General features: G+C 46.1%; 3 protein-coding genes and 2 pseudogenes across 4 annotated transcripts in view; 4 read left to right on the top strand and 1 right to left on the bottom strand.

Annotated features, from left to right (window-relative positions):
• Nucleotides 1–117: 117 nt before the first annotated feature.
• LOC129821884 (secreted frizzled-related protein 2-like) lies at nt 118–2,461 on the top strand. Its single transcript, XM_055879606.1, has 3 exons — nt 118–1,014; nt 1,201–1,281; nt 1,392–2,461. Exons 1-3 carry the CDS (start codon nt 486–488, stop codon nt 1,742–1,744), a joined length of 963 nt encoding a protein of 320 aa, XP_055735581.1. The 5' UTR covers nt 118–485; the 3' UTR covers nt 1,745–2,461.
• Nucleotides 2,462–3,688: 1,227 nt separating this feature from the next.
• On the top strand, nt 3,689–5,099 carry LOC129821678 (transmembrane O-methyltransferase homolog; annotated as a pseudogene).
• On the bottom strand, nt 4,394–8,302 carry LOC129821887 (anaphase-promoting complex subunit 15-like). Of its 2 annotated transcripts, none has more exons than XM_055879611.1 (5): nt 7,861–8,302; nt 7,262–7,387; nt 7,091–7,150; nt 5,273–5,413; nt 4,394–5,163 (listed from the first exon to the last, which is right to left on the bottom strand). In XM_055879611.1, exons 2-5 carry the CDS (start codon nt 7,379–7,381, stop codon nt 5,116–5,118), a joined length of 369 nt encoding a protein of 122 aa, XP_055735586.1. In that variant the 5' UTR covers nt 7,382–7,387; nt 7,861–8,302; the 3' UTR covers nt 4,394–5,115. The 2 variants fall into 2 exon arrangements, with proteins under 2 accessions (XP_055735586.1, XP_055735585.1); XM_055879610.1 differs by having other exon boundaries at nt 7,801–8,301.
• Nucleotides 8,303–8,333: 31 nt separating this feature from the next.
• Nucleotides 8,334–12,147, top strand: LOC129821679 (folate receptor alpha-like; annotated as a pseudogene).
• A 2,753-nt stretch (nt 12,148–14,900) lies between these two features.
• Nucleotides 14,901–25,449, top strand: part of LOC129821886 (phosphatidylinositol 3,4,5-trisphosphate 5-phosphatase 2A-like) — an 80,513-nt gene continuing 69,964 nt past the window's right edge. Inside the window, exon 1 of the mRNA XM_055879609.1 lies at nt 14,901–15,475. Within this exon, the coding sequence (XP_055735584.1) occupies nt 15,306–15,475 (170 nt within the window). The 5' untranslated portion in view covers nt 14,901–15,305. The remainder of the gene's footprint in view (nt 15,476–25,449) is intronic.

The raw sequence follows: 25,449 nt of genomic DNA on the forward strand, positions 1-25,449 counted from the left end.
TCGGCAACAAACATATGACATCCGGCCAATGTGAAGATGCCATGGGGACAGATACCCTAATCACGTGACAGGGGTATTTTATTTTTTTAAAGACTTGCTAAAATAGTGAGCTTGTTGTTGTTATGACTGGGGAATAAAACCAGCAGAAAACAGACCGCGACGTAAGGAAAATGCATAACGAATAGATGGTAAAAATACATTGCTAGCACAGACTCGTTGGGGGCAGGTTCTGGGCAGACTGCTATGGGAAGATAAAACAACAGTCTTTCAGACGCCCCCCCCCGTTCTAATAACAAACCCACTTTACAGCCCTCAATAACCGGGAGTCACACCATTGCATTTGCTGTAAGAACCAGTTTGTTCTGCATGATTCATTACACACTAGGCTACTACTAGGTTGGTTCCAACCGGCTACCAACTTCTCCTCCAGGACTGCTGATCAACCACCGTGCTGCTTTGTTTTTTATTCTGCACGTGTTGTCAGTATGGCTCAACTGAAGTTATCACTTTGCGTGTTGGTGTCTATTTCTTTCGCCTCGGTTTTGACCACAGACAGCTCCATTCAGTTTGCGTCCGAAAGTCTCAGTTCCTCATTGTTTCGCTCGGTGTGTAAGCCCATCCCCAGCACACTTTCTTTGTGCCACGGCGTCGGTTACGGGGATATGCGGCTGCCCAACTTGCTGGGGCACGACTCGTTGAAAGAAGCCCAGCAACAGTCGGCCGCCTGGCTGCCGTTGGTCTCCAAACTCTGCCATCGGGATACCAAGAAGTTCTTGTGCTCGCTCTTCGCCCCGGTGTGCCTACCGGAGGGGCCCGTGCGCCCCTGTCGTGGGCTGTGCGAGGCTGTGAGGGACGGTTGTCTCCCTGTGATGAGCGCGTTCGGGTTCCCGTGGCCCGACATGTTCAACTGCACACAGTTCCCGCGCGGGGTCCATCTCTGTATTCCCACCACGACCCAAGACACACAGCGTGCGCGGAAGGGAGAGGAAGCGGGTCACGAGGAGGCATCAGAGGGTTTGTGCCTATCATTATCATCATCATCATAGAAAGCTGATCCTCTGCAAACATGTTCCATGCTCTTTCACACACACACACACACACACACACACACACACACACACACACACACACACACACACACACACACACACACATCCAAACTAACCCTGTTCACTGTGGCATGTCTCTTGGTGTCCTCAGGAACAGTGATCTGTGACTCATGCAGTCTGGCTGCTGAGGGGGAGACAGACATCCAGAACCACTTCTGCAAGAGTCCATATGGTGAGTGATATGTGCATGGCATTGGTTACACTTTAGACAAAGGCTTATAGAGGTCTATAACGTGTTTACATGTGTTTACAGACATGTATTTCTGTGTTTTTTTCTCTCAGTCTTTAAACTGCGTATCGGGAGTGTGTCTGTGGAAGGGGGTGACTGCAGGTTAGTCCCTCTGGGCCGGAGTCGCATCCTGAGGTGGGAGGGTGGAGGCACGGAGAGGGCTGAGGGCGTCGGGGGGGCAATGGCCTACAGTGCCCTTTGGCTGCAGGAAGGGGGTACCTGCACCTGTCCTGCCCTGGAGGAGGCAAATGGGGGGGAGGGGAAGGGGTCCGTGGCAGGGGTGTGGTACCTGGCCCTTGCTGACACACAGGAGGGCAGGTTGGTCCTCACTAGGCTGGTGAGATGGAGGAAGGGGGACAAAGAACTCAAGAAGTTCATCAGGAGACTGCTCAAACAAGCCTGCTGATGCTGTCATCAAACAAGCATAGAGAGACTTTCCAATTTGGCCAATTGGATGCGTATGAGAGGACACCACAGTCCTGTTACATTTCAGCCTCTAGGCCTAGACCCTATCCCTTCAGTATCCCTTTCATAGTCATATCATCTAGCTCTGGAGAAGTCGTGCCTTCATCATAGGGCTCCAGAGTGGTGCAGCGGTTTAAGACACTGCATCTCAGTGCAAGAGGTGTCACTACATTCCCTGGTTCAAATCCAGGCAGAATCACATCCGGCTGTGATTGGGAGAACCATAGGGTGGGGCACAATTGGTCCAGCGTCGTCCGGGTTTGGCCGTCATTGTAAATAAGAATTTGTTTTTAGCTGACTTTCCTAGATAAATAAAGGTAAAATAAAAAAAATTATGAAGTATCTATCCAGTCTGTTCAGATCTATGAAGACCTGCTATGCAGAGAGACCATCAGAGGACCAGTGTGTTTGTTTGGATCTATGTTCTGGGCACCTGTCACATATGAATTATTAAGTGTATTAAATTCTGAATATTCTTCTTCTTTTTTAAATCAAATGTGAGAACATGATTATGATTTGTGTGAGCCGAGTGAGGACACAGTTACCAGTGAGGCACAGAGCAGCATTAGTTCCATTCTAAGCAGAGTATTATTGTCTGATAGTAACATCAGAAACTGCTGTGTAACAATGTCTAATAAACATTATTTTGAGCTGTAAATACTGCTGTCACTTTTATTTTCTGTACATGTGTGCTTTCTGGATCCTTCTGTTTGTAGGAAGAGAGAAACCTGACTATAGACTCACTCCACACATGTGCCTGTACACCTGATCCACCCATGTCTGTCTGTCTCTCACCCCCCTCCCCCCCCCCCCTTCTCTCTGCCCCCCTACATCTCGAGTGTCTTGAGTCAACATATTAATAACTTTCCCTGTAGCCTACCAGTGATGTATTGCTGTATGTTTATTATGACATAATAATTAGTCAATAATAATGTAATTGTGAGAAACAATGGAGTAATGAAACAATGGAGTAACTCTTAATGATCAGCTATGAAAAGCCAACTGAAAATTATTCATGATTATTATTTGACCATGCTTGTCACTTATGAACATTTTTGAACATCTTGGCATAGTTCTGTTATAATCTCCACCCGGCACAGCCAGAAGAGGACTGGCCACCCCTCATAGCCTGGTTCCTCTCTAGGTTTCTTCCTAGGTTTTGGCCTTTCTAGGGAGTTTTTCCTAGCCACCGTGCTTCTACACCTGCATTACTAGCTGTTTGGGGTTTTAGGCTGGGTTTCTGTACAGCACTTCGAGATATTAGCTGATGTACGAAGTGCTGTATAAAATAAAATTGATTGATTGATTGAGTGGGGCTGGGGAGGGTTACTATGGCCACACCTGTTTTCTGTGAATAAACATGCCCCAGGTTATCAATGAATAATTCAGATGCCCAGCTTCCTTACTACCCACTCTGCCCTCACCTGTGGAGCTCTGACTATAGACACACACAATAACCTTTTGCATTTCTCCTATTTGACAAACGCATCTCTGGGCAGATGAGTCTTGTTTTTGCTGTACGGCGGTTATGTGGGAGAGAATATTATTTTTTACAAGAGGTTTGTGATATGGTAGGTTGAGTTGTAGGAGTTCAATGTAGCGTTGTTTGTCAGTGAGGTGAGGGAATCTCCTGTCACTCAGAGTAAAACTCTAGTAACTGCAGTATGGAGTTGGCCGGCGGAACAGCTGTGTATGTGGGTTAGCTTGCTGGTCTATAAGTACAGAATGGACTGTAATGGGTGTTTGTGTAATTGAAGAAGTTTATTTTATCGTTTTTAATGAATAGTATATGCGCTGGTAGTCTCCCTTCTCCTGGTGTGTGTTTAGATATGTGTGTTAGTGTGTGTACCTACTGTATGTGTGTGTTTTCCCTTGCAGCAGTACTATGGTGTCTGGTGCCATAACGCTGGCCTTCCTCCCCCTGCTGTTGACTTTTATTCCCTACCACTACTACTTTGTGTTGTTTTACCGGGTGGTGCTGGTGAGGATGTGATATGACTGTATTACTATGCTGAGCCGGGAAGAGAGGGTCTTCCAGTATGTTCTGACCCACGCCACCCCCGGCGACCCAGAAAGCATCCTGAAAACCTTTGACATCTGGTGCAGCAAGGTGGAGTTCAGCAGCAACATCGGCCCCAAGAAAGGTGACCCCACCTGACTGAAATCCCTCTCTTCTCCATCCACATTTGCTTGTCTGACCACACCTCTGTGTGTGTAGGTAAGATAAGGGACCGGATTATTTTCCAAGCATTGCCCTCTGACAGTGCTGGGTTTCCACTGTGGATCCAGCACAGTGCGTATCGCCTGGGCACCAGGCTCTACAGTGTGGAAATTGATGCAAGAATCACTGCCATAGCAGAGGTCACATGAGGCTTCGACGATGACACAGTGAGAGACAGACACACATATCTATTATTAAGACATACAAGGTTGGGTACAATTTACTTCTGGTTTTGTGGTCTGAGCTTCCTGCTGCCTTGACCCTCCCAGTCTCCTGCTTAGTGCCCCCTGTAGGTTGAATATCGCTCTCAGACAGCATCTAACACGTGTTTTACAAGTCTGTGTGGCATCAATAAATCCATTACGTACATTATCTGTACAAAATGTTTTTCTTTATTTACATAAGACACTGGACCAATTAAAAAGGTATTTACTTTACATACAGACATACAGACGAGCACCTGTGATGTTCCTTTCTAAAATCAGTTTTGTTGAATACTAACATTCTATATAGCATGTTTGTTTTTACTCTCCAGGTTTCTGTTGGCAGCACACCCACACACAGCAGATTACACAAGTGCAGTGGACAGGCTAAGGTTTATGCCCATTCAGATGTGACACGACTGGCAACGGACGGACGGACGGGGGAATCAAAGTACACACACAGAACAACGAGTACCAGAGAGGGGAGTGAGTGCACTCTGATGTCCTTGAGTTTGATGTGTGCATAGTCTAAACAAAGGGTCTGAGTGTCTCGTGATCTGTGGGGGAGGACAGAACTAGCAGAGGGGAGGTTGAGGTGGAGCAGGGGTTCTTTCTCCTAATGTTGCAAAAACACTTATTTCAAGAGAATTTCTTTTACAGTTTACAGTCTTCACACATTGCAACTGTAGAACACTGAATGAGAGAACACGCACACAGCACTTTCTCCATGCAGTAAAACCCCACGCTGCCCACACCTCCCCCTTTAGTTTCACAGGGTGGGTGTGAACAGCAGGGAAAGTTCACCAGCCAAAAGCCACTGTCCGGCAGAGGAGATCCAGCTGGAGCGCTACCAAGGGGGCATCAGAGAATAGCGAGGATTACTCTGGTCTAGATCATCCACTGGTCCTGGTCTTGGTCTGCTCCCTCCATATCCACCTAAGAGAGGGATGAGTGACATTAAGAATCCGAAGGCCTAGTATTTCCCTTATATAGTGCTCCATAGACGTGACCCCTAACCCCTGATTGTGTGTGTATTCGCATTGACCTCGTTGACCTCTCCGTCGTCCGGTGACTCGTTGTAGTCGTTCATCTCATCTATGTCCTGCATGTCCTCTTCATCCTCAGAGTCTTCCTCACTATCTTCCTCATCCTCATCCTCCTCCTCTTCTTCCTCGTCAAATGTTTGCTACACACCCAGAGAACACAAACACACCCGAGTGAGCATGGGAAAATGACAGAAAACATCCTTAACAGCCACTATAAATGAAAGGACCACTGTCTTATTTTCTTCCAAACGTTGACGCAAAATGGTAATCAATCAAATTGTATTTATAAAGCCCTTTTTTCATCAGCCGATGTCACAAAGTGCTATACAGAAATCCAGGCTAAACCCCCAAACAGCAAGCAAAGCAGAAGCATTGTGGCTATGAAAAACTCCCTAGAAAGGCAGGAACCTAGGAAGTTCTTTTCTGGCTGTGCCAGTTGGAGATTATAAGAGTACAAGGCCATTAAGGCCGGATCGTTCTTCAAAATGTTCATAGATGACCAGCAGAGACAAATAATAATCACAGTGGTTGTAGAGGGTGCAACAGGTCAGTACCTCAGGAGTAAATGTCAGTTGGTTTTTCATAGCCAAGCATTTTTATTTTATTTAACTAGGCAAGTCAGTTAAAAACAAATTCTTATTTACAATGACGGCCTACCCCGGCCAAACCCTAACGACGCTGGGCCAATTGTGCACCACCCTATGGGACTCCCAATCACGGCCTGTTGTAATACAGTCTGGAATCGAACCAGGGTCTGTAGTGACACCTCTAGCACTGAGATGCAATGCCTTAGACCACTGAGCCCCATTCAGAGGTCAGAGATCGAGACAGCAGGTGTGGTAGAGGGATGGAAGGAGAGAGTTGAAAACAGCAGGTCTGAGGACAAGGTAGCACATCCAGTGAAACGATATGTAAAATTTGAGGAATTAAATGTCATGAGATATTAAAACCTCTCCCTAGCTGCTAAACTCTCTTTCTGTGTACCACACCACCATAACCAAGTTCACACAGGGTAGGGGGTTTAGGATCACCATCTTTAACTTTAGTTGGTTTGAATGTGAGCTAGCAAGCATTACAAAAGCAAAACAGCAATCTTGAACCACAGAGACTGTCATCCTGGGAAACAGCATGGACATCTCTGTCTGAGAAGACACACGCACTTCACTGAGACAGGATAGCTATCAGCATCCATCTAGATAACAGACCGGGATAGATTAGTACACAGCTGATCAGATGTTGGTTTCGGTGACCCTAAAACATATATCTGTGGGGAATGTAGCTAGCTGTGCTGTTCTCTCCTACTGAAGCTTTACTCCATCTTTGGATGGTATAATTTAAGCTCTTGCTTGCCCTCCCTCCTCTGGCCCTAATGACTCCCCCTAACCTGGGAGCTGTTGGGAATAACCACAAAATGCAAACATGAACGTCTCTATTTTATTGAATTGTAATGCCTTCCCACCCCCACATAGAACCAACTACAAAATACATTACAATTGGATGTTCTGGTGCTGCTTGGGCAATTTAAAATATTGATTTGTGTTGGATATATACTGGATATATATTATTTTCGATTTGGTCGTATGAAATTGTCATTGCAGGGATCCATTGTGAAAGAGACCCTGGTCTCAATGGTGACTCCCTGCTTAAATAAAGGTCAAATAAATGTGAACATGATTCACCTTTGTAATATCGCAGGACTTGGTCAAAATCCATAAGCATCTTGTATACATTTGGGTCAACTTTTGGATGAAAATATGAGTGACCGACAGTTCAGTTGTCTAGGTAAGTAAAATAAACATTATTTAAAGCTCAGATACCTCGAAAATTGGCTTCCCAATAGGCATCAGGCTATTGTCCTTCTCTGCGATGCTCTGTAACTAAGGGGGAGAGACAGGAGAGGTCAGTGTGTATGTCTGAACCCAGGTTGGCTCTGTCACTCCTTCTAGTCTTGCCCTGTCTTTTCTCTTTCTGTGTTTGTTTGATTGTACCCAGGTCTGATGCTGTTGCTCCTGTTGGTGTAGCTCTGTCTCATCCACACACGGGCGGTCCAGGTTGAACCACAGAGTCTCTGTGATCCTGGGAAACAGCGAGGGGAACTGCGTGGACATCTCTGTCTGAGAAGACACACAGACTTCACTGAGACAGGATAGCTATCAGCACCCATCTAGATCACAGACCTGTCTAGATGAGTACACAGCTAATCAGATGTTGGTTTCAGTGACCCTAACAATGTGTGGAGAGTGTAGCTAGCGAAAGCTAGCTGTAAGAAATCTCACAACATAGCTAGCTAGCTGCTAACTTGGGTAGGTTAGCTACTGTAAGAATTGCACAGATTAGGTTTTGAATACTTTAAAATGGTATCTGTTAAGTTATTGCAGATCTTCCTTACTAGCTAGCAAACACTCTTCATCCTGCATAATGTAGCTAACGCGTTAACTAGCTAGCTATGTTTCGAAACCATATCTAATACATCAACAAAAAATTGTACACATATTTACTGTACATGTCAAAATATTCACCGCCTTACCTGTCAAACCACTATCCCGACTAGTAGCTATCAAAATATACATTTCAAATTTAAACTGACCGGAAACCAGTGTTGTTTTGTAAACGCTCCCGGTGTGTACGCATATCCTTCCACAAACGTTCCGCTTACTACTGCCACTACTGCTACTACTTGCTACTACTGCTACTACTGCTACTACTGCTACTACTGCTACTACTGCTACTACTGCTACTACTGCTACTACTGCTACTACTGCTACTACTGCTACTACTGCTACTACTGCTACTACTGCTACTACTGCTACTACTGCTACTACTGCTACTACTGCTACTACTGCTACTACTGCTACTACTGCTACTACTGCTACTACTGCTACTACTGCTACTACTGCTACTACTGCTACTTGTTCTAGAGGTTTATCAAAGATTTTTTATAACTAAACTATCTCATTGTTCTATCTTTGGTTTTATGGCAGACTACACTTATTGGTGTATTGCTATACGAGGTCTTCTTCTTTGATATTATTGCGGTTCACAAACAAATGCTATAGGTGCATGCCGCCACCTACTGTTTTGGCTGTATATCAGCCCAACTAATAAAAAAATATATAATAAAAAAAATCAGATTCAACTGCCAACAACCATCCCGACAGGCTCTGGGGCCTGAGAGGGAAGAGCATCTTCGGACAGTATTCTTTGCAATGTTTAGGCAGTGAAGTCCTGTAAACCCCAAAATATTTCAGCTGCAGAAACTATTATGTCCAGTTTCTTGGACTTTTTGTGTGTATGTGCAGGACAATTAATTTATGTAAAATTAACACCATATAATCCACCTTCTTCACAATCAGCATATCAGTTTCCCTCGACTGTTGAACAACACTCTGACTCTCTACAGTCTGTGGAGCATCCACCGCCACATCTTCAGCTCCCCTCACTCCAACTACTTCACGCGCCTCTGTGAAGGAGAGCTGCATTATAGCCCTGCCACTTGCCACTTCATATTCAAACAAAACATATTCAAACAAAAAGTGCTCATCCAGAAGCGGCGCGCCTAGTAGCTGGGGACTTTAACCTTGCTAGCGTCCCACCTCGTCAACAGCCAGTGAAACTGCAGGGCGCCAAATTCAAAACAACAGAAATCCCATAATTAAAATTCCTCAAACATACATGTATTTTACACCATTTTAAAGATACACTTGTTGTAAATCCAGCCACAGTGTCCAATTTCAAAAAGGCTTTACGACGAAAGCACACCAAACGATTATGTTAGGTCAGAGCCAACTCACAGAAAAACAGCCATTTTTCCAGCCAAAGAGAGGAGTCACAAAAAGCAGAAATAGAGATGAAATGAATCACTAACCTTTGATGATCTTCATCAGATGACACTCATAGGACTTCATGCTACACAATACATGTATGTTTTGTTCGGTAAAGTTCATATTTATATCCACAAATCTCAGTTTACATTGGCGCGTTTTGCTAGCACAGACTGGAATACGTTCCGGGATTCATCCAATGCCATTGAAGAGTATACCACCTCAGTCACCGGCTTCATCAAGAGGTGCATTGATGACGTCGTCACCACAGTGACTGTACGTACATATCCCAACCTGAAGCCACGGATCCGCACCGAGCTAAAGGCTAGAGCTGCCGCTTTCAAGGAGCAGGACACTGTTCGGATGTTTATAAGAAATCCCACTATGCCATCAGACGAACCATCAAACAGGCAAAGCGTCAATACAGTACTAAGATTGAATCTTACTACACCGTCTCTGATGCTTGTCGGATGTGTCAGAGCTTGCAAACTATTACGGACTACAAAGGGAAAACCAGCCGTGAGCTGCCCAGTGACGCGAGCCTATCAGATGAGCTAAATGCCTTTTATGCTCGCTTCAAGGAAAGCAACACTGAAGCATGCATGAGAGCACCAGCTGTTCCGGACGACTGTGTGATCAAGCTCTCCATAGCCGATGTGAGCAAGACCTTTAACAGGTCTTGTTTAAAAGTGCAGTGGAAACGCATTCTCTGGAGTGATGAATCACGCTTCACCATCTTGTCACACCCTGACCTAACTAAAATAATAAAGAAAACCAATAATACTAAGGCCAGGGCGTGACACATCTGGCAGTCAGATGGACTAATCTGGGTTTGGCGGATGCCAGGAGAACGAATATGTATGTTATGCTTTAAAATGTAAAATTAATCAACATTCTATGACTTTTATTGTGTAGGTGGACCAGTCCTGGTGATAGGAGCGGATCCTAAATGTGCCTCTGTGTCAGGAGGACTGCAACAGCTGGTGGGACGACTGCAAGGATGACTTCACCTGCAAACAGGACTGGTACTACGGTTGGGTTTGGACCACAGGTACACACACACATACACATACACAAAGACACACCAGGCAACAACACATTTGCCATGCTGACCCTCAACACGGGGACCCCTCAAGTGTGCATGCGTTGTCCCTACCTGTACTCCCTGTTCACCCACGAGAACAATGAGACAGCCTATAGGAAGGAGGTCAGAGATCACTCCTTCAACGTCAGCAAGACAAAGGAGCTGATCGTGGACTACAGGAAACGGAGGGCTGAGCATGCCCCCATTTACATCAACAGGCAGTGGTGGAAAAAGTTCAATTGTCATACTCAAGTAAAAGTAAAGATACCTTAATAGAAAATTACTCAAGTAAATGTGAAAGTCACCCAGTAAAATCATACTTGAGTAACAGTCTAAAAGTATTTGGTTTCAAAATACTTAAATATCAAAAGTAAATGTAATTGCTAAAATGTACTTAAGTATTAAAAGTAAAAGTAAAAGTATAAATAATTTCAAATTGCTTATATTAAGCAAACCAGAAGGTCCGATTTTCTTGTTTTTTAAATTTACAGATAACCAGGTGCATGCTCGAACACTCAGACATAATTTACAAGCATGTGTTTAGTGGTCTTTAGGAATGTAGTGAAGTAAAAGTAAAAGTTGCCAAAAATATAAATAGTAAAGTACAAATACCCCAAAACACTACTTAAGTAGTACTTTCAAGTATTTTTACTTAAGTACTTTACACCACTGTCAACAGGGCTGTAGTGGAGCCCTAGTTCCTCAGTGTCCACATCATTAAGGATCTATCATAGTCCACACACACCAGCACAGTTGGAGAAGAGGGCACGACAATGCTTCTTCCCCCTTAGGAGGCTGAAAAGATTTGGCATGGGCCCTCAGATCCTCAAAAGGTTCTACAGCTGCACCACTGAGTGCTGACTGACTGCATCAACGCTTCTATACCAGGGACCTCAACCCGATAGAGATGGTTTGGGATGAGTTGGACCGCAGAGTGAAGGAAAAGCATCCAACAAGTGCTCAGCATATGTGGGAACTCCTTCAAGACTGTTGGAAAAGCATTCCAGGTGAAGCTGTTTGAGAGAATGCCAATAGTGTGCAAAGCTGTCATCAAGGCAAAGGGTGGCTACTTTGAAGAATATCAAATATATTTCTCTATATGTCTTCACTATTATTCTACAATGTAGAAAATAGTACAAATTCTATTTTATTTATTTATTTATTTAACCTTTATTTAAGTCAGTTAACAACAAATTCCTATTTACAATGACGACCTACCAAATAAAGACATCCACTCATTCCAGGGTTTGTCTCCAAACCTTTGACTGGAACTGTACATATCTATCTCAATTACCTCGTACCCCTGCACATCGACTCTGTACTGGTACTCCGTGTATATAGCCAAGTTATCGTACTCATTGTGTATTTTGTTATTACTTGTTATTACTTTTCTATTATTTCTCTTTTTTCTTTCTCTGCATGGTTGGGAAGGGCCTGTAAGTAAGCATTTCACTGTTAGTCTACACCTGTTGTTTACAAAGCATGTGATTAATAAAATGTGATTTGATTTGACACACATACACGCACACACACAGGTATACACTCTCTCACAGACACACACAAACATTTAAATGCAAAATAAAACATTGTTTCTTTATCCTGTCCTCTCCTCCCTTTCTCCTCTTTTCTCTCCACTCTATCATTCTTTCATCGTCTCTCTCTCTCTCTCTCTCTCCTCCCTCTCTCCCAGGCCGTAACCATTGTCCTGCTGAGGCTAAGTGTCGTAAGTGGACAGATGTCTTCCCTACAGCCCAGATTATGTGTGAGAAGATTTGCTCTGACTCCTACAGCTACTGTACACCACCCTCTCCAAGCCTTCTAGCTGCTGCCTGCAGCTGTGGTTCACCGGAAAGAACCCCAACAAGAAGGTGTCAGAATACTGCTTAAACCACGCCCCCTGGCAACGTGCTGCCCCCGCAACACACTCCTCCTCCTGGCAACAATGTCATTAAGCATTGTTCTGCTTTGAATAAAACCACAGATGCTTATGTCATAGATGGCTTTATGTGTCCTTGTATTCCTACACACTGTAACTGTGTTTCTGTGGCTATATGTCTCATATCAAATTACATCCTATTCCACAGTTAAATACAGGTTAAATAAAAAAATACAAAATATGCACTACTTTTGACCAGAGCCACAGGAAAATAATGACCCCTTTCCTCAGTCCTCATGCTTACTCCCTTTTCATGCTGTCCTCTTCTCCCTTCCCTCCTCTCTTTCCTCTCCTATAGAAGGGTTCAGTGTTTAGTGTTTGGCACTCAGCCCTCCTTGGCACTGAAGCTGCCAACAGACTCTTACTTTCTGTCTAGGACGTTAGGATATTTCAGGGAACCAAAAACACATGACCAGTCTGAGAGGGAGGCCAATCTGCTTCAGTTCTCAGTAATTATGGGGTGTTCCATTCTCCTGTGTGTGTGTGTGTGTGTGTGTGTGTGTGCGTACAGTCTGTTCTAGTCTTTTATGTTTTCATTTGTCACAGAGCGTATTATGGGCGTGGCTAGCCTCCTGGTACCTGTGGTTACCAGGCCATAGTCCTCACCCCTGCTGCCTGAGATGCAGCACATACTCTCTCACAGAAGCACATACACACACATGTACAGAGACTCACATTCATGTAGCCTCCACACACACACCACGCTCTGTGTGATGACATAGCCAAGAATAGCAGAAAGATGGACGAGGTCCATAAGGCTATTAATACCCAGCCTCTCTCCAGGTCCCACTCGTCTCGTGCTCTACAAATCAAATCAAATGGTATTGGTCACATACACATGGTTAGCAGATGTTAATGTGAGTGTAGAGCAATGCTTGTGCTTCTAGTTTTGACCGTGCAGTAATATCGAACAAGTAATCTAACAATTCCACAACAACTACCTAATACACCCAAATCTAAAGGGATGGAATAAGAATATGTGCATATAAATATATGGAAGAGCGATGACCGAGCGGCATAGGCAAGGTGCAATAGATGGTATAAGGTACAGTATATTCATATGAGATGAGTAATGTAAGATATGTTAACATTATTAAAGTGGCATTGTTGAAAGTGACTAGTGATCCATTTATTAAAGTGGCCAGTGATATGAGTCTGTATGTAGGCAGCAGCCTCTCTGAGTTAGTGATGGCTGTTTAGCAGTCTGATGGCCTTGAGATAGAAGCTGTTTTTCAGTCTCTCGGTCCCACCTTTGATGCACCTGTACTGACCTCGCCTGCTGGTTGTTGTCCTTGACTATCTTTTTGGCCTTTCTGTGACATCGGGTGCTATAGGTGTTTTGATTGGCAGGTAGTTTGCCCCCGGTGATGCGTTGTGCAGACCGCACCACCCTCTGGAGAGCCTTGAGGTTGAGGGAGGTGCAGTTGTCGTACCAGGCGGTGATACAGCCCAACAGGATGCTCTCGATTGTGCATTTGTAAAAGTATGTCAGGGTTTTAGGTGACAAGCCACATTTCTTCAGCCTCCTGAGGTTGAAGAGGCGCTGTTAAGCCTTCTTCACCACACTATTTGTGTGAGTGGACCATTTCAGTTTGTCGCTGAGGAACTTAAAACGTTCCACCTTCTCCACTACTGTCCCTTCGATGTGGATAGGGGGGTGCTCCCTCTGCTGTTTCCTGATGTCCACAATCATCTTCTTTGTTTTGTTGACGTTGAGTGTGAGGGTATTTTCCTGACACCACACTCCGAGGGCCCTCACCTCCTCCCTGTAGGCTGTCTCGTCGTTGTTGGGAATCAAGCCCACTACTGTTGTGTCGTCTGCAAACTTGATAATTGAGTTGGAGGCGTGTATGGCCACGCAGTCATGGATGAACAGGGAGTACAGGAGGGGGCTGAGCACGCACCCTTGTGGGGCCCCAGTGTTGAGGGTCAGTGAAGTGGAGATGTTGTTTCCTACCTTTACCACCTGGGGGCGGCCCGTCAGAAAGTCCAGGACCTAATTGCACAGTGCGGGGTTGAGACCCAGGGCCTCTAACGTAATGATGAGCTTGTAGGGTACTATGGTGTTGAATGCTGAGCTATAGTCAATTAACAGCATTCTTACATAGGTGTTACTCTTATCCAGATGGGATAGGGCAGTGTGCAGTGTGATGGCGATTGCATCGTCTGTGGACCTGTTGGGGCGGTAAGTAAATTGAAGTGGGTCTAGGGTGACAGGTAAGGTAGAGATGATATGGTCCTTGACTAGTCTCTCAAAGCAATTCATGATGACAGAAGTGAGTGCTACGGGGCGATAGTCATTTAGTTGAGTTAACTTTGCCTTCTTGGGTACAGGAACAATGGCGGCCATCTTGAAGCATGTGGGGACAGCAAACTGGGAAAAGGAGAGACTGAATATGCCCGTAAAGACACCAGCCAGCTGGTCTGCGCATGCTCTGAGAACGCAGCAAGGGATGCCATCTTTGTGTGTGTGTGTGTGTGTGTGTGTGTGTGTGTGTGTGTGTGTGTGTGTGTGTGTGTGTGTGTGTGTGTGTGTGTGTGTGTGTGTGTGTGTGTGTGTGTGTGTGTGTGTGTGTGTGTGTGTACGTGTGCATGTGTTGATGCAGACAAAGCACTTCTTTTAAACATCAATTGGGCTGGGATCAAGCTTTAGGAATAGGTTGAAGGATCAGGCTTGGTTTACAAAATAAGTTACAACTTCAAAACAAAAGTCACAGTCCTGTGGGAGCACTTCTGTGTTATGACCACTAGGTGGACTCACACCTCGCATAGAAAATGCAACACCATACAAACATTAAGTGAACCAAGTATTAATTATTACTATGTTAATAAATAGTTAGCTGCATAAACACGCACACCACACAACAGGAAGTTTTTGTTGTTGTGAGGCCTAGTTTTGGCTGAAGTACAGCGAGCTACTCGCTGTAGCTGCTATGCCTCCCTCTCCAGCTCGCTCCATCTCCAGGATTTACATAGGCTGATTTCCGTGGGAAGCGCGAAAGCAGCGGAGCCTCCATGGCAGACTTTCAGGAACGGAGGAAACTACAGAAACGACCCATCGAAAAGTATTAACGTCACAGTTTTCTCGCGTTTTCCAACTCGGACACACTACTTGCACTATAACTGCCGGATTTATCGTCTCCTTCAGATTGTTTAACTCAGGAAACCGTGTGTTTTCTGGGGCTGTGGCGATGGCCGGTGGCGGCGGGGTGTCGCCGCTGGGGCTAGCACCTCCGTTGTGGTATCACCGGGACCTGAGTCGTGCTGCTGCCGAGGAGCTGCTGGCCCGCGCGGGACGCGACGGGAGTTTCCTGGTTCGGGACAGCGAAAGTGTTAACGGGGCGTACGCTTTGTGTGTGCTGTAAGTAGCCAGATTTACTGTTCTCTTCGTAAAAGTGTGGCTTTACTTTTCAGGATAGACTGGCTAGATGGTTTCTAAACTTCTGAGCTGTCTGGCTTTCATTTGTCCCATGGTTGGAAGGGACACGTCGTGGCAACTAATCAAATATCTAGAAGCCAGTCAGTAGGGTACAGGAAATATTCTATCCGTCTGTGGCTACAGTGTAACAGCCAATATCAATAGATTGTGCTCTTAAGACATGCTATGACATTGTAACTTGCTAACTAGTTATTTAACTAGCTAGGACTGTCAGGAAAAGTTAGTTTCTTAACTTCGCCTGTCAACTCATCATCACAACATCTCGGTTTAAGTTTTCTACAGCCAACAGTAGGCCTATTTTAACCGCAATCCCTAATATGTAGCCTACATCCAATCATACCCAGCCCATGTCTGTCAGTCTGCACGTAGGTATTTAGACTGTAACTGTACCCCCGAAGCAGAGGGGTCTTACACACACACACACACACACACACACACACACACACACACACACACACACACACACACACACACACACACACACACACACACACACACACTGTCAGTGTGACACAGTGGCTGCTTAGAAGTCTCTATCGGCTAGTGTTGACATCCCAGCATCGAGCCATCAGTACAGTTAAGATATTTCTCTGCTGATGGTTAGGGTGGACTTAAAAGGGTGGAAACTGTGCTCAGGGAAGGGAGGAAAAGGGTTGTATTGAACGAGGGCCCGTGTCCTGTCCTCTCTGAGAGTGGGTTGGATGGGCAGCCATTGTTGCTACTTCTGTGCAATAACATGAGCATCACCAATCCACTCCATGTTACATCATGGTCTACCTGGTCAGGTCACCAGGTCAGGTAAAACAACACAGACATCACATATGTCATGTCACATGCACTGGTGGCCATCATGTCATCACCTCACACATTTACAGCTCTCTCATGCCTCTTGCTCGTGTGACACACACTTCCCTTTTCACACACACACACTTCCCTTTTCTATCAGACAGACAGATGAGACATCAGTATGCTTCAGGAGCATTTTCTGAAAATCGTGCTAGCTGATATTCAGAGCACTGATAAATAGAGGTGGTTGCTGGTTGACAGATATCAGAGAGAGAGAGGGGAGCGAGCGAGGGGAGAGAGAGAGTGAGAAAGAGAGGGGAGAGAGAGAGAGAGTGAGAAAGGGAGGGGAGAGAGAGAGAGAGTGAGAAAGGGAGGGGAGTGAGAGGGAGGGGAGAGAGAGAGTGAGAAAGAGAGGGGAGAGAGAGAGAGAGTGAGAAAGGGAGGGGAGAGAGAGAGAGAGTGAGAAAGGGAGGGGAGTGAGAGGGAGGGGTGAGAGAGAGTGAGAAAGGGAGGGGAGAGAAAGAGAGAGGGGGGAGGGGAGAGGAGAGAAAGAGAGAGGGAGAGAGAGAGGAACAGCCGTGTCATCTGTCTGTGCAACCTACTGCCACAGATGAGAGATGAGGAACTGTGAATGTGTTGTTGAAGTAAACATGGCTGGAGTAAAGGGATGAGAGTGCAGAAACAAAGTGGTGGTTTACAGAGCTACAAGAGGAGAAACAGATGTTGTCTAAAAGCTGTCTGGAGGTTGTCTGGAGGTTGTCTGGAGCCTATGGAGTTTCTACTTCTTCTGCTGGTCTGACCTCAACCTCTGCCCACTCCAGATTACACATTTCACTGTGTGTCTGTGTCTGAGGGAATTTGGGTGTTTCCTCCCGACCATGTGTGTGTTACAGAGAGATGGGGGAGATATTCCTCAGAGCACTAGGCCTACTTAGCACGTTTAAACACGCAGACCCACAAGGATTCAGAGTGTTACGCACTGTTTGTGTGTGGAGCTAGGGTTTACTAGCAAACATTCCTCACTAAAACACCTGGTGTGTGTGGGGGGGGCTACTTTGGAGAGAAAAAAAGGGTACAAGCATAAGAGAGAGAGGGTGAAGTGGGTATTTTGCCATCTGTTGGTGTTGGTGCAAGAGAGGGCTGGAGGGAAACAGAGAGCGGGCTGGAGGTTAAACAGAGAGCGGGCTGGAGGGAAACAGAGAGCGGGCTGGAGGGAAACAGAGAGAGGGCTGGAGGGAAACAGAGAGAGGGCTGGAGGGAAACAGAGAGAGGGCTGGAGGGAAACAGAGAGCGGGCTGGAGGGAAACAGAGAGCGGGCTGGAGGGAAACAGAGAGCGGGCTGGAGGGAAACAGAGAGAGGGCTGGAGGGAAACAGAGCGCGGGCTGGAGGGAAACAGAGCGCGGGCTGGAGGGAAACAGAGAGAGGGCTGGAGGGAAACAGAGAACGTGGGCTGGAGGGAAACAGAGAGAGGGCTGGAGGGAAACAGAGAGAGGGCTGGAGGGAAACAGAGGGCGGGCTGGAGGGAAACAGAGGGCGGGCTGGAGGGAAACAGAGGGCGGGCTGGAGGGAAACAGAGGGCGGGCTGGAGGGAAACAGAGAGCGCGGGCTGGAGGGAAACAGAGAGCGGGCTGGAGGCATAGTGCACTAAATACAGCACTGTGTTTACTGTAAACACACACATAGGGGGTGAAGCCTACTGTTTCCCACTCTTCTGCCATATCTCTCTCGCTCTCCATATCACTCTCTCCATATATCTCTATCCATATCTTTCTCTCCATATCGCACTCCCTCTCAATTCAATGGGCTTTATTGGCATGGGAAAAAATGTTTATATTGCCAAAGCAGGTGAAATAGACAATAAACAAAAGGGAACTAAACAGTAAACATCTCTCTCTGTCTCTATCTTTGTATTCCTGGTATAGTTGAGTGTTCCTACAGCAACAATGGTATTTACCCCACAGCAGGGTTCTACAGCAGCCAATACCTTCTGAGATCAGAGCAGGAAAAGATCCCTAATGAACCCCCCCCCCCCCCACACACACACACACACACACACACACACACACACACACACACAGCTTGTTTTGGAGTGTGAGTTCCTCTCCTCCATACCCGTGTGACCACAAGACGCAGCCTGGAAGTGAATCTAAATGAAACTGCTAAAAGCCGAACAGTAGACCCAGCGCTGTAGCGCCACCTTACTGCTGTGTGTCTTGTTCTGGCCTATGTTAGATCAGATCAACTGTTATTGGTCACATGCGCCGAATACAATAGTTGTAGACTTTACAGTGAAATGCTTATTTATGAGCCCGTTCCCAACAATGCAGAGTTAAAGTAGGAAAAATATTTACTAAATAAAAAGGAAATAGTAACACAATAAAAACAATAATGAGGCGATATACACGGGGTACACCAGTACTGAGTCAATGTGCAGGGGTACACCAGTACTGAGTCAATGTGCAGGGGTACACCAGTACTGAGTCAATGTGCAGGGGTACACCAGTACTGAGTCAATGTGCAGGGGTACACCAGTACTGAGTCAATGTGCAGGGGTACACCAGTACTGAGTCAATGTGCAGGGGTACACCAGTACTGAGTCAATGTGCAGGGGTACACCAGTACTGAGTCAATGTGCAGGGGTACACCAGTACTGAGTCAATGTGCAGGGGTACACCAGTACTGAGTCAATGTGCAGGGGTACACCAGTACTGAGTCAATGTGCAGGGGTACACCAGTACTGAGTCAATGTGCAGGGGTACACCAGTACTGAGTCAATGTGCAGGGGTACACCAGTACTGAGTCAATGTGCAGGGGTACACCAGTACTGAGTCAATGTGCAGGGGTGCACCAGTACTGAGTCAATGTGCAGGGGTGCACCAGTACTGAGTCAATGTGCAGGAGTACCAGGTAATATAGGTAATAACTAGACTATATACAAGGAGTACCAGTACTGAGTCAATGTGCAGGGGTACCAAGTAATATAGGTAATAACTAGACGATATGTAGGAATTACCAGTACTGAGTCAATGTGCAGGGGTACCAGGTAATATAGGTAATAACTAGACTATATACAAGGAGTACCAGTACTGAGTCAATGTGCAGGGGTACCAAGTAATATAGGTAATAACTAGACTATATGTAGGAATTACCAGTACTGAGTCAATGTGCAGGGGTACCAGGTAATATAGGTAATAACTAGACTATATACAAGGAGTACCAGTACTGAGTCAATGTGCAGGGGTACCAAGTAATATAGGTAATAACTAGACTATATGTAGGAATTACCAGTACTGAGTCAATGTGCAGGGGTACCATGTAATATAGGTAATAACTAGACTATATGTAGGAATTACCAGTACTGAGTCAATGTGCAGGGGTACCAGGTAGTTGAGGTAATAACTAGACTATATGCAGGAAGTACCAGTACTAAGTCAATGTGCAGGGGTACCAAGTAATTGAGGTAATAACTAGACTATATACAAGAAGTACCAGTACTGAGTCAAAGTGCAGGGGTACCAAGTAATTGAGGTAATAACTAGACTATATGCAGGAAGTACCAGTACTGAGTCAATGTGCAGGGGTACCAAATAGTTGAGGTAATTGAGCTAATGCAGTATGTACATGCAGGTAGGGGTAAAAGTGACTAGGCAATCAGGATAGATAATAAACAGAGTAGCTGCAGCGTATGTGAAGACTGTCTGTGTGTGTGTGGCATTAATATGCATGTGTGTGTGAGTGTGCGGGTAGAGTCTAGTGAGTGTGCGGGGTAGAGTCTAGTGAGTGTGCGGGGTAGAGTCTAGTGAGTGTGCGGGGTAGAGTCTAGTGAGTGTGCGGGGTAGAGTCTAGTGAGTGTGCGGGGTAGAGTCTAGTGAGTGTGCGGGGTAGAGTCTAGTGAGTGTGCGGGGTAGAGTCTAGTGAGTGTGCGGGGTAGAGTCTAGTGAGTGTGCGGGGTAGAGTCTAGTGAGTGTGCGGGGTAGAGTCTAGTGAGTGTGCGGGGTAGAGTCTAGGGAGTGTGCGGGGTAGAGTCTAGGGAGTGTGTGTGGGGTAGAGTCTAGGGAGTGTGTGCGGGTAGAGTCTAGGGAGTGTGTGCGGGTAGAGTCTAGTGAGTGCGCGGGTAGAGTCTAGTGAGTGCGGGGGTAGAGTCTAGTGAGTGCGGGGGTAGAGTCTAGTGAGTGTGCGGGTCTAGTGAGTGTGCGGGTCTAGTGAGTGTGCGGGTCTAGTGAGTGTGCAGGTAGAGTCTAGTGAGTGTGCGAGTCTAGTGAGTGTGCGGGTAGAGTCTAGTGAGTGTGCATAGAGCAGGTGCAAGAGTCAGTGCAAAACAATTAAGATAAATAAATAATAAAGGGGGCAATGCTAGTAGCCCGATTAGCCATTTTGATTAGCTGTTCAGTAGTCTTATGGCTTAGGGGTAGAAGCTGTTCAGTAGTCTAATGGCTTAGGGGTAGAAGCTGTTCAGCAGTCTGATGGTTTAGGGGTAGAAGCTGTTCAGTAGTCTGATGGTTTAGGGGTAGAAGCTGTTCAGTAGTCTGATGGTTTAGGGGTAGAAGCTGTTCAGTAGTCTGATGGTTTAGGGGTAGAAGCTGTTCAGTAGTCTGATGGTTTAGGGGTAGAAGCTGTTCAGTAGTCAGATGGTTTAGGGGTAGAAGCTGTTCAGCAGTCTTATGGCTTAGGGGTAGAAGCTGTTCAGCAGTCTAATGGTTTTAGGGGTAGAAGCTGTTCAGCAGTCTTATGGCTTAGGGGTAGAAGCTGTTCAGCAGTCTGATGGTTTAGGGGTAGAAGCTGTTCAGCAGTCTTATGGCTTAGGGGTAGAAGCTGTTCAGCAGTCTTATGGCTTAGGGGTAGAAGCTGTTCAGCAGTCTGATGGTTTAGGGGTAGAAGCTGTTCAGTAGTCTGATGGTTTAGGGGTAGAAGCTGTTCAGCAGTCTTATGGCTTAGGGGTAGAAGCTGTTCAGCAGTCTGATGGCTTAGGGGTAGAAGCTGTTCAGCAGTCTGATGGTTTAGGGGTAGAAGCTGTTCAGTAGTCTGATGGTTTAGGGGTAGAAGCTGTTCAGTAGTCAGATGGTTTAGGGGTAGAAGCTGTTCAGCAGTCTTATGGCTTAGGGGTAGAAGCTGTTCAGCAGTCTAATGGTTTAGGGGTAGAAGCTGTTCAGCAGTCTTATGGCTTAGGGGTAGAAGCTGTTCAGCAGTCTGATGGTTTAGGGGTAGAAGCTGTTCAGCAGTCTTATGACTTAGGGGTAGAAGCTGTTCAGCAGTCTTATGGCTTAGGGGTAGAAGCTGTTCAGCAGTCTGATGGTTTAGGGGTAGAAGCTGTTCTGTAGTCTGATGGTTTAGGGGTAGAAGCTGTTCAGTAGTCTGATGGTTTAGGGGTAGAAGCTGTTCAGTAGTCTGATGGTTTAGGGGTAGAAGCTGTTCAGCAGTCTAATGGTTTAGGGGTAGAAGCTGTTCAGTAGTCTGATGGTTTAGGGGGTAGACGCTGTTCAGCAGTCTTATGGCTTAGGGGGTAGAAGCTGTTCAGCAGTCTTATGGCTTAGGGGGTAGAAGCTGTTCAGCAGTCTGATGGCTTAGGGGTAGAAGCTGTTCAGCAGTCTGATGGCTTAGGGGTAGAAGCTGTTCAGTAGTCTAATGGTTTAGGGGTAGAAGCTGTTCAGCAGTCTGATGGCTTAGGGGTAGAAGCTGTTCAGCAGTCTTATGGCTTAGGGGTAGAAGCTGTTCAGCAGTCTTATGGCTTAGGGGGTAGAAGCTGTTCAGCAGTCTGATGGCTTAGGGGTAGAAGCTGTTCACTAGTCTGATGACTTGGGGGTAGAAGCTGTTCAGTAGTCTGATGGTTTAGGGGTAGAAGCTGTTCAGTAGTCTAATGGTTTAGGGGTAGAAGCTGTTCAGCAGTCTGATGGCTTAGGGGTAGAAGCTGTTCAGCAGTCTGATGACTTGGGGGTAGAAGCTGTTCAGTAGTCTAATGGTTTAGGGGTAGAAGCTGTTCAGCAGTCTGATGGCTTAGGGGTAGAAGCTGTTCAGTAGTCTAATGGTTTAGGGGTAGAAGCTGTTCAGCAGTCTGATGGCTTAGGGGTAGAAGCTGTTCAGCAGTCTTATGGCTTAGGGGTAGAAGCTGTTCAGCAGTCTGATGGTTTAGGGGGTAGAAGCTGTTCAGCAGTCTGATGGCTTAGGGGTAGAAGCTGTTCAGCAGTCTGATGGTTTAGGGGTAGAAGCTGTTCAGTAGTCTGATGGTTTAGGGGTAGAAGCTGTTCAGTAGTCTGATGGTTTAGGGGTAGAAGCTGTTCAGTAGTCAGATGGTTTAGGGGTAGAAGCTGTTCAGCAGTCTTATGGCTTAGGGGTAGAAGCTGTTCAGCAGTCTAATGGTTTAGGGGTAGAAGCTGTTCAGCAGTCTTATGGCTTAGGGGTAGAAGCTGTTCAGCAGTCTGATGGTTTAGGGGTAGAAGCTGTTCAGCAGTCTTATGGCTTAGGGGTAGAAGCTGTTCAGCAGTCTTATGGCTTAGGGATAGAAGCTGTTCAGCAGTCTGATGGTTTAGGGGTAGAAGCTGTTCAGTAGTCTGATGGTTTAGGGGTAGAAGCTGTTCAGTAGTCTGATGGTTTAGGGGTAGAAGCTGTTCAGCAGTCTGATGGCTTAGGGGTAGAAGCTGTTCAGCAGTCTGATGGTTTAGGGGTAGAAGCTGTTCAGTAGTCTGATGGTTTAGGGGTAGAAGCTGTTCAGCAGTCTGATGGCTTAGGGGTAGAAGCTGTTCAGCAGTCTGATGGTTTAGGGGTAGAAGCTGTTCAGCAGTCTGATGGTTTAGGGGTAGAAGCTGTTCAGTAGTCTAATGGTTTAGGGGTAGAAGCTGTTCAGCAGTCTGATGGTTTAGGGGTAGAAGCTGTTCAGTAGTCTTATGGCTTAGGGGTAGAAGCTGTTCAGCAGGCTGATGGCTTAGGGGTAGAAGCTGTTCAGCAGTCTAATGGCTTAGGGGTAGAAGCTGTTCAGCAGTCTTATGGCTTCGGGGTAGAAGCTGTTCAGCAGTCTAATGGCTTAGGGGTAGAAGCTGTTCAGCAGTCTTATGGCTTAGGGGTAGAAGCTGTTCAGCAGTCTTATGGCTTAGGGGTAGAAGCTGTTCAGCAGTCTAATGGCTTAGGGGTAGAAGCTGTTCAGCAGTCTTAAGGCTTAGGGGTAGAAGCTGTTCAGGTGTCTTTTGGTCCCAGACTCGACGGTCCTGCACTGCTACGCGTGCTGTAGCAGAGAGAACAGTCTAGGACTTGGGTGGCTGGATTCTTTGACAATTTTTAGGGCCTTCCTCAGAGCACTAGGCCTACGTAGCACGTTTAAACACGCAGGTAGGCCCACAAGGATTCAGTGTTACGCACTGTTTGTGTGTGGAGCTAGGGTTTACTAGCAAACATTCCTCACTAAAACACCTGGTGTGTGTGTGTGTGGGGGGGGGGGGGGCTACTTTGGAGAGAAAAAAAGGGTACAGGCATAAGAGAGAGAGGGTGAGGTGGGTATTTTGCCATCATCTGTTGGTGTTGGTGCAAGAGAGGGCTGGAGGGAAACAGAGAGAGGGCTGGAGGTTAAACAGAGAGAGGGCTGGAGGTTAAACAGAGAGAGGGCTGGAGGTTAAACAGAGAGAGGGCTGGAGGTTAAACAGAGAGAGGGCTGGAGGTTAAACAGAGAGAGGGCTGGAGGTTAAACAGAGAGAGGGCTGGAGGTTAAACAGAGAGAGGGCTGGAGGTTAAACAGAGAGAGGGCTGGAGGTTAAACAGAGAGAGGGCTGGAGGTTAAACAGAGAGAGGGCTGGAGGTTAAACAGAGAGAGGGCTGGAGGTTAAACAGAGAGAGGGCTGGAGGTTAAACAGAGAGAGGGCTGGAGGTTAAACAGAGAGAGGGCTGGAGGTTAAACAGAGAGAGGGCTGGAGGTTAAACAGAGAGAGGGCTGGAGGTTAAACAGAGAGAGGGCTGGAGGTTAAACAGAGAGAGGGCTGGAGGTTAAACAGAGAGAGGGCTGGAGGTTAAACAGAGAGAGTGCTGGAGGGAAACAGAGAGAGGGCTGGAGGAAAATGGAGCACTGTTTACCTTAAGCACACAGGGGGTGAAGTGTACTCTTTACCTCTAAGCTCTCCGCCCACTAACTCCCACCATATCTCTCTCTCTCTCAATTCAAAGCTTTATTGGCATGGGGAACGTGTTTACATTGCCAAAGCAAGTGGAATAAACAAAATGAAAATGAACAATCTGAAATTAACAGTGAACATTACAATCACAAGTTTTGTCTGTTATATCATTGGCTATGTAGAGTGTTTTAACAATGTGGAAATAGTTGTCGTATGAAAGGGAAAATATATAAACAGATAAATATGGGTGTCAGAAGGTGAGTGTAGCTGGTGCATGAAGTCAGGCGCAGGACAGCAGAATGAGTGAGCAACGTACTTTACTCAACAAGGCACAAGGTAACAATTACACTTGACCAAAACAAGATGGTAAAGATAACGCAGGGGTGAACACAGCACCCGTCAAAAAACCAGCCATCAAAATAAACCTAACTGAAGATGAATAATCCCGCACAGCACCATGGGGGAAACCGAGGGTTTAAATACAGGAACAAATCATTGTGAAATGGAAAACAGGTGTGTGAAAACAAAGACAAAACCAAAGGAAAAAGAAAAGTGGATCGGCGATGGCTAGTAGACCGGCAACGCCGCCCGAACAAGGAGAGGCATCGACTTCGGTGGAAGTCGTGACAATGGGTTATATTTACAATGGTGTTTGTTCTCCACTGGTTGCCCTTTTCTCTCCTCTCTCCTCTCAATTCAAAGGGGCTTTATTGGCATGGGGAACATGTTTACAAAGCAGTTGAAATAAACAATAAACAAAACAACAGCAAATCAACAAAGAAAATTAAACAAAACCAAGACAACAACAACCAGAACAGTATAGTCCTAATTGGACTCTGCATGCATTGTTTGGGGTTTTGAGTTGTACACAAAGTATATTTTCAAGTTCCTTGGTGTCCACATCACCAATGAACTATCATGGTCCAAACACATCAAGACAGTCGTGAAGAGGGTACAACACCTTGTCCCCTTCAGGAGTCCCCAGATCCTCAATACAGCTGCACCATCGAGAGCATCCT

This window comes from Salvelinus fontinalis, chromosome 24, assembly GCF_029448725.1.
Source record: "Salvelinus fontinalis isolate EN_2023a chromosome 24, ASM2944872v1, whole genome shotgun sequence".
In the NCBI taxonomy this organism is placed as follows: Eukaryota; Metazoa; Chordata; class Actinopteri; order Salmoniformes; family Salmonidae; genus Salvelinus; species Salvelinus fontinalis.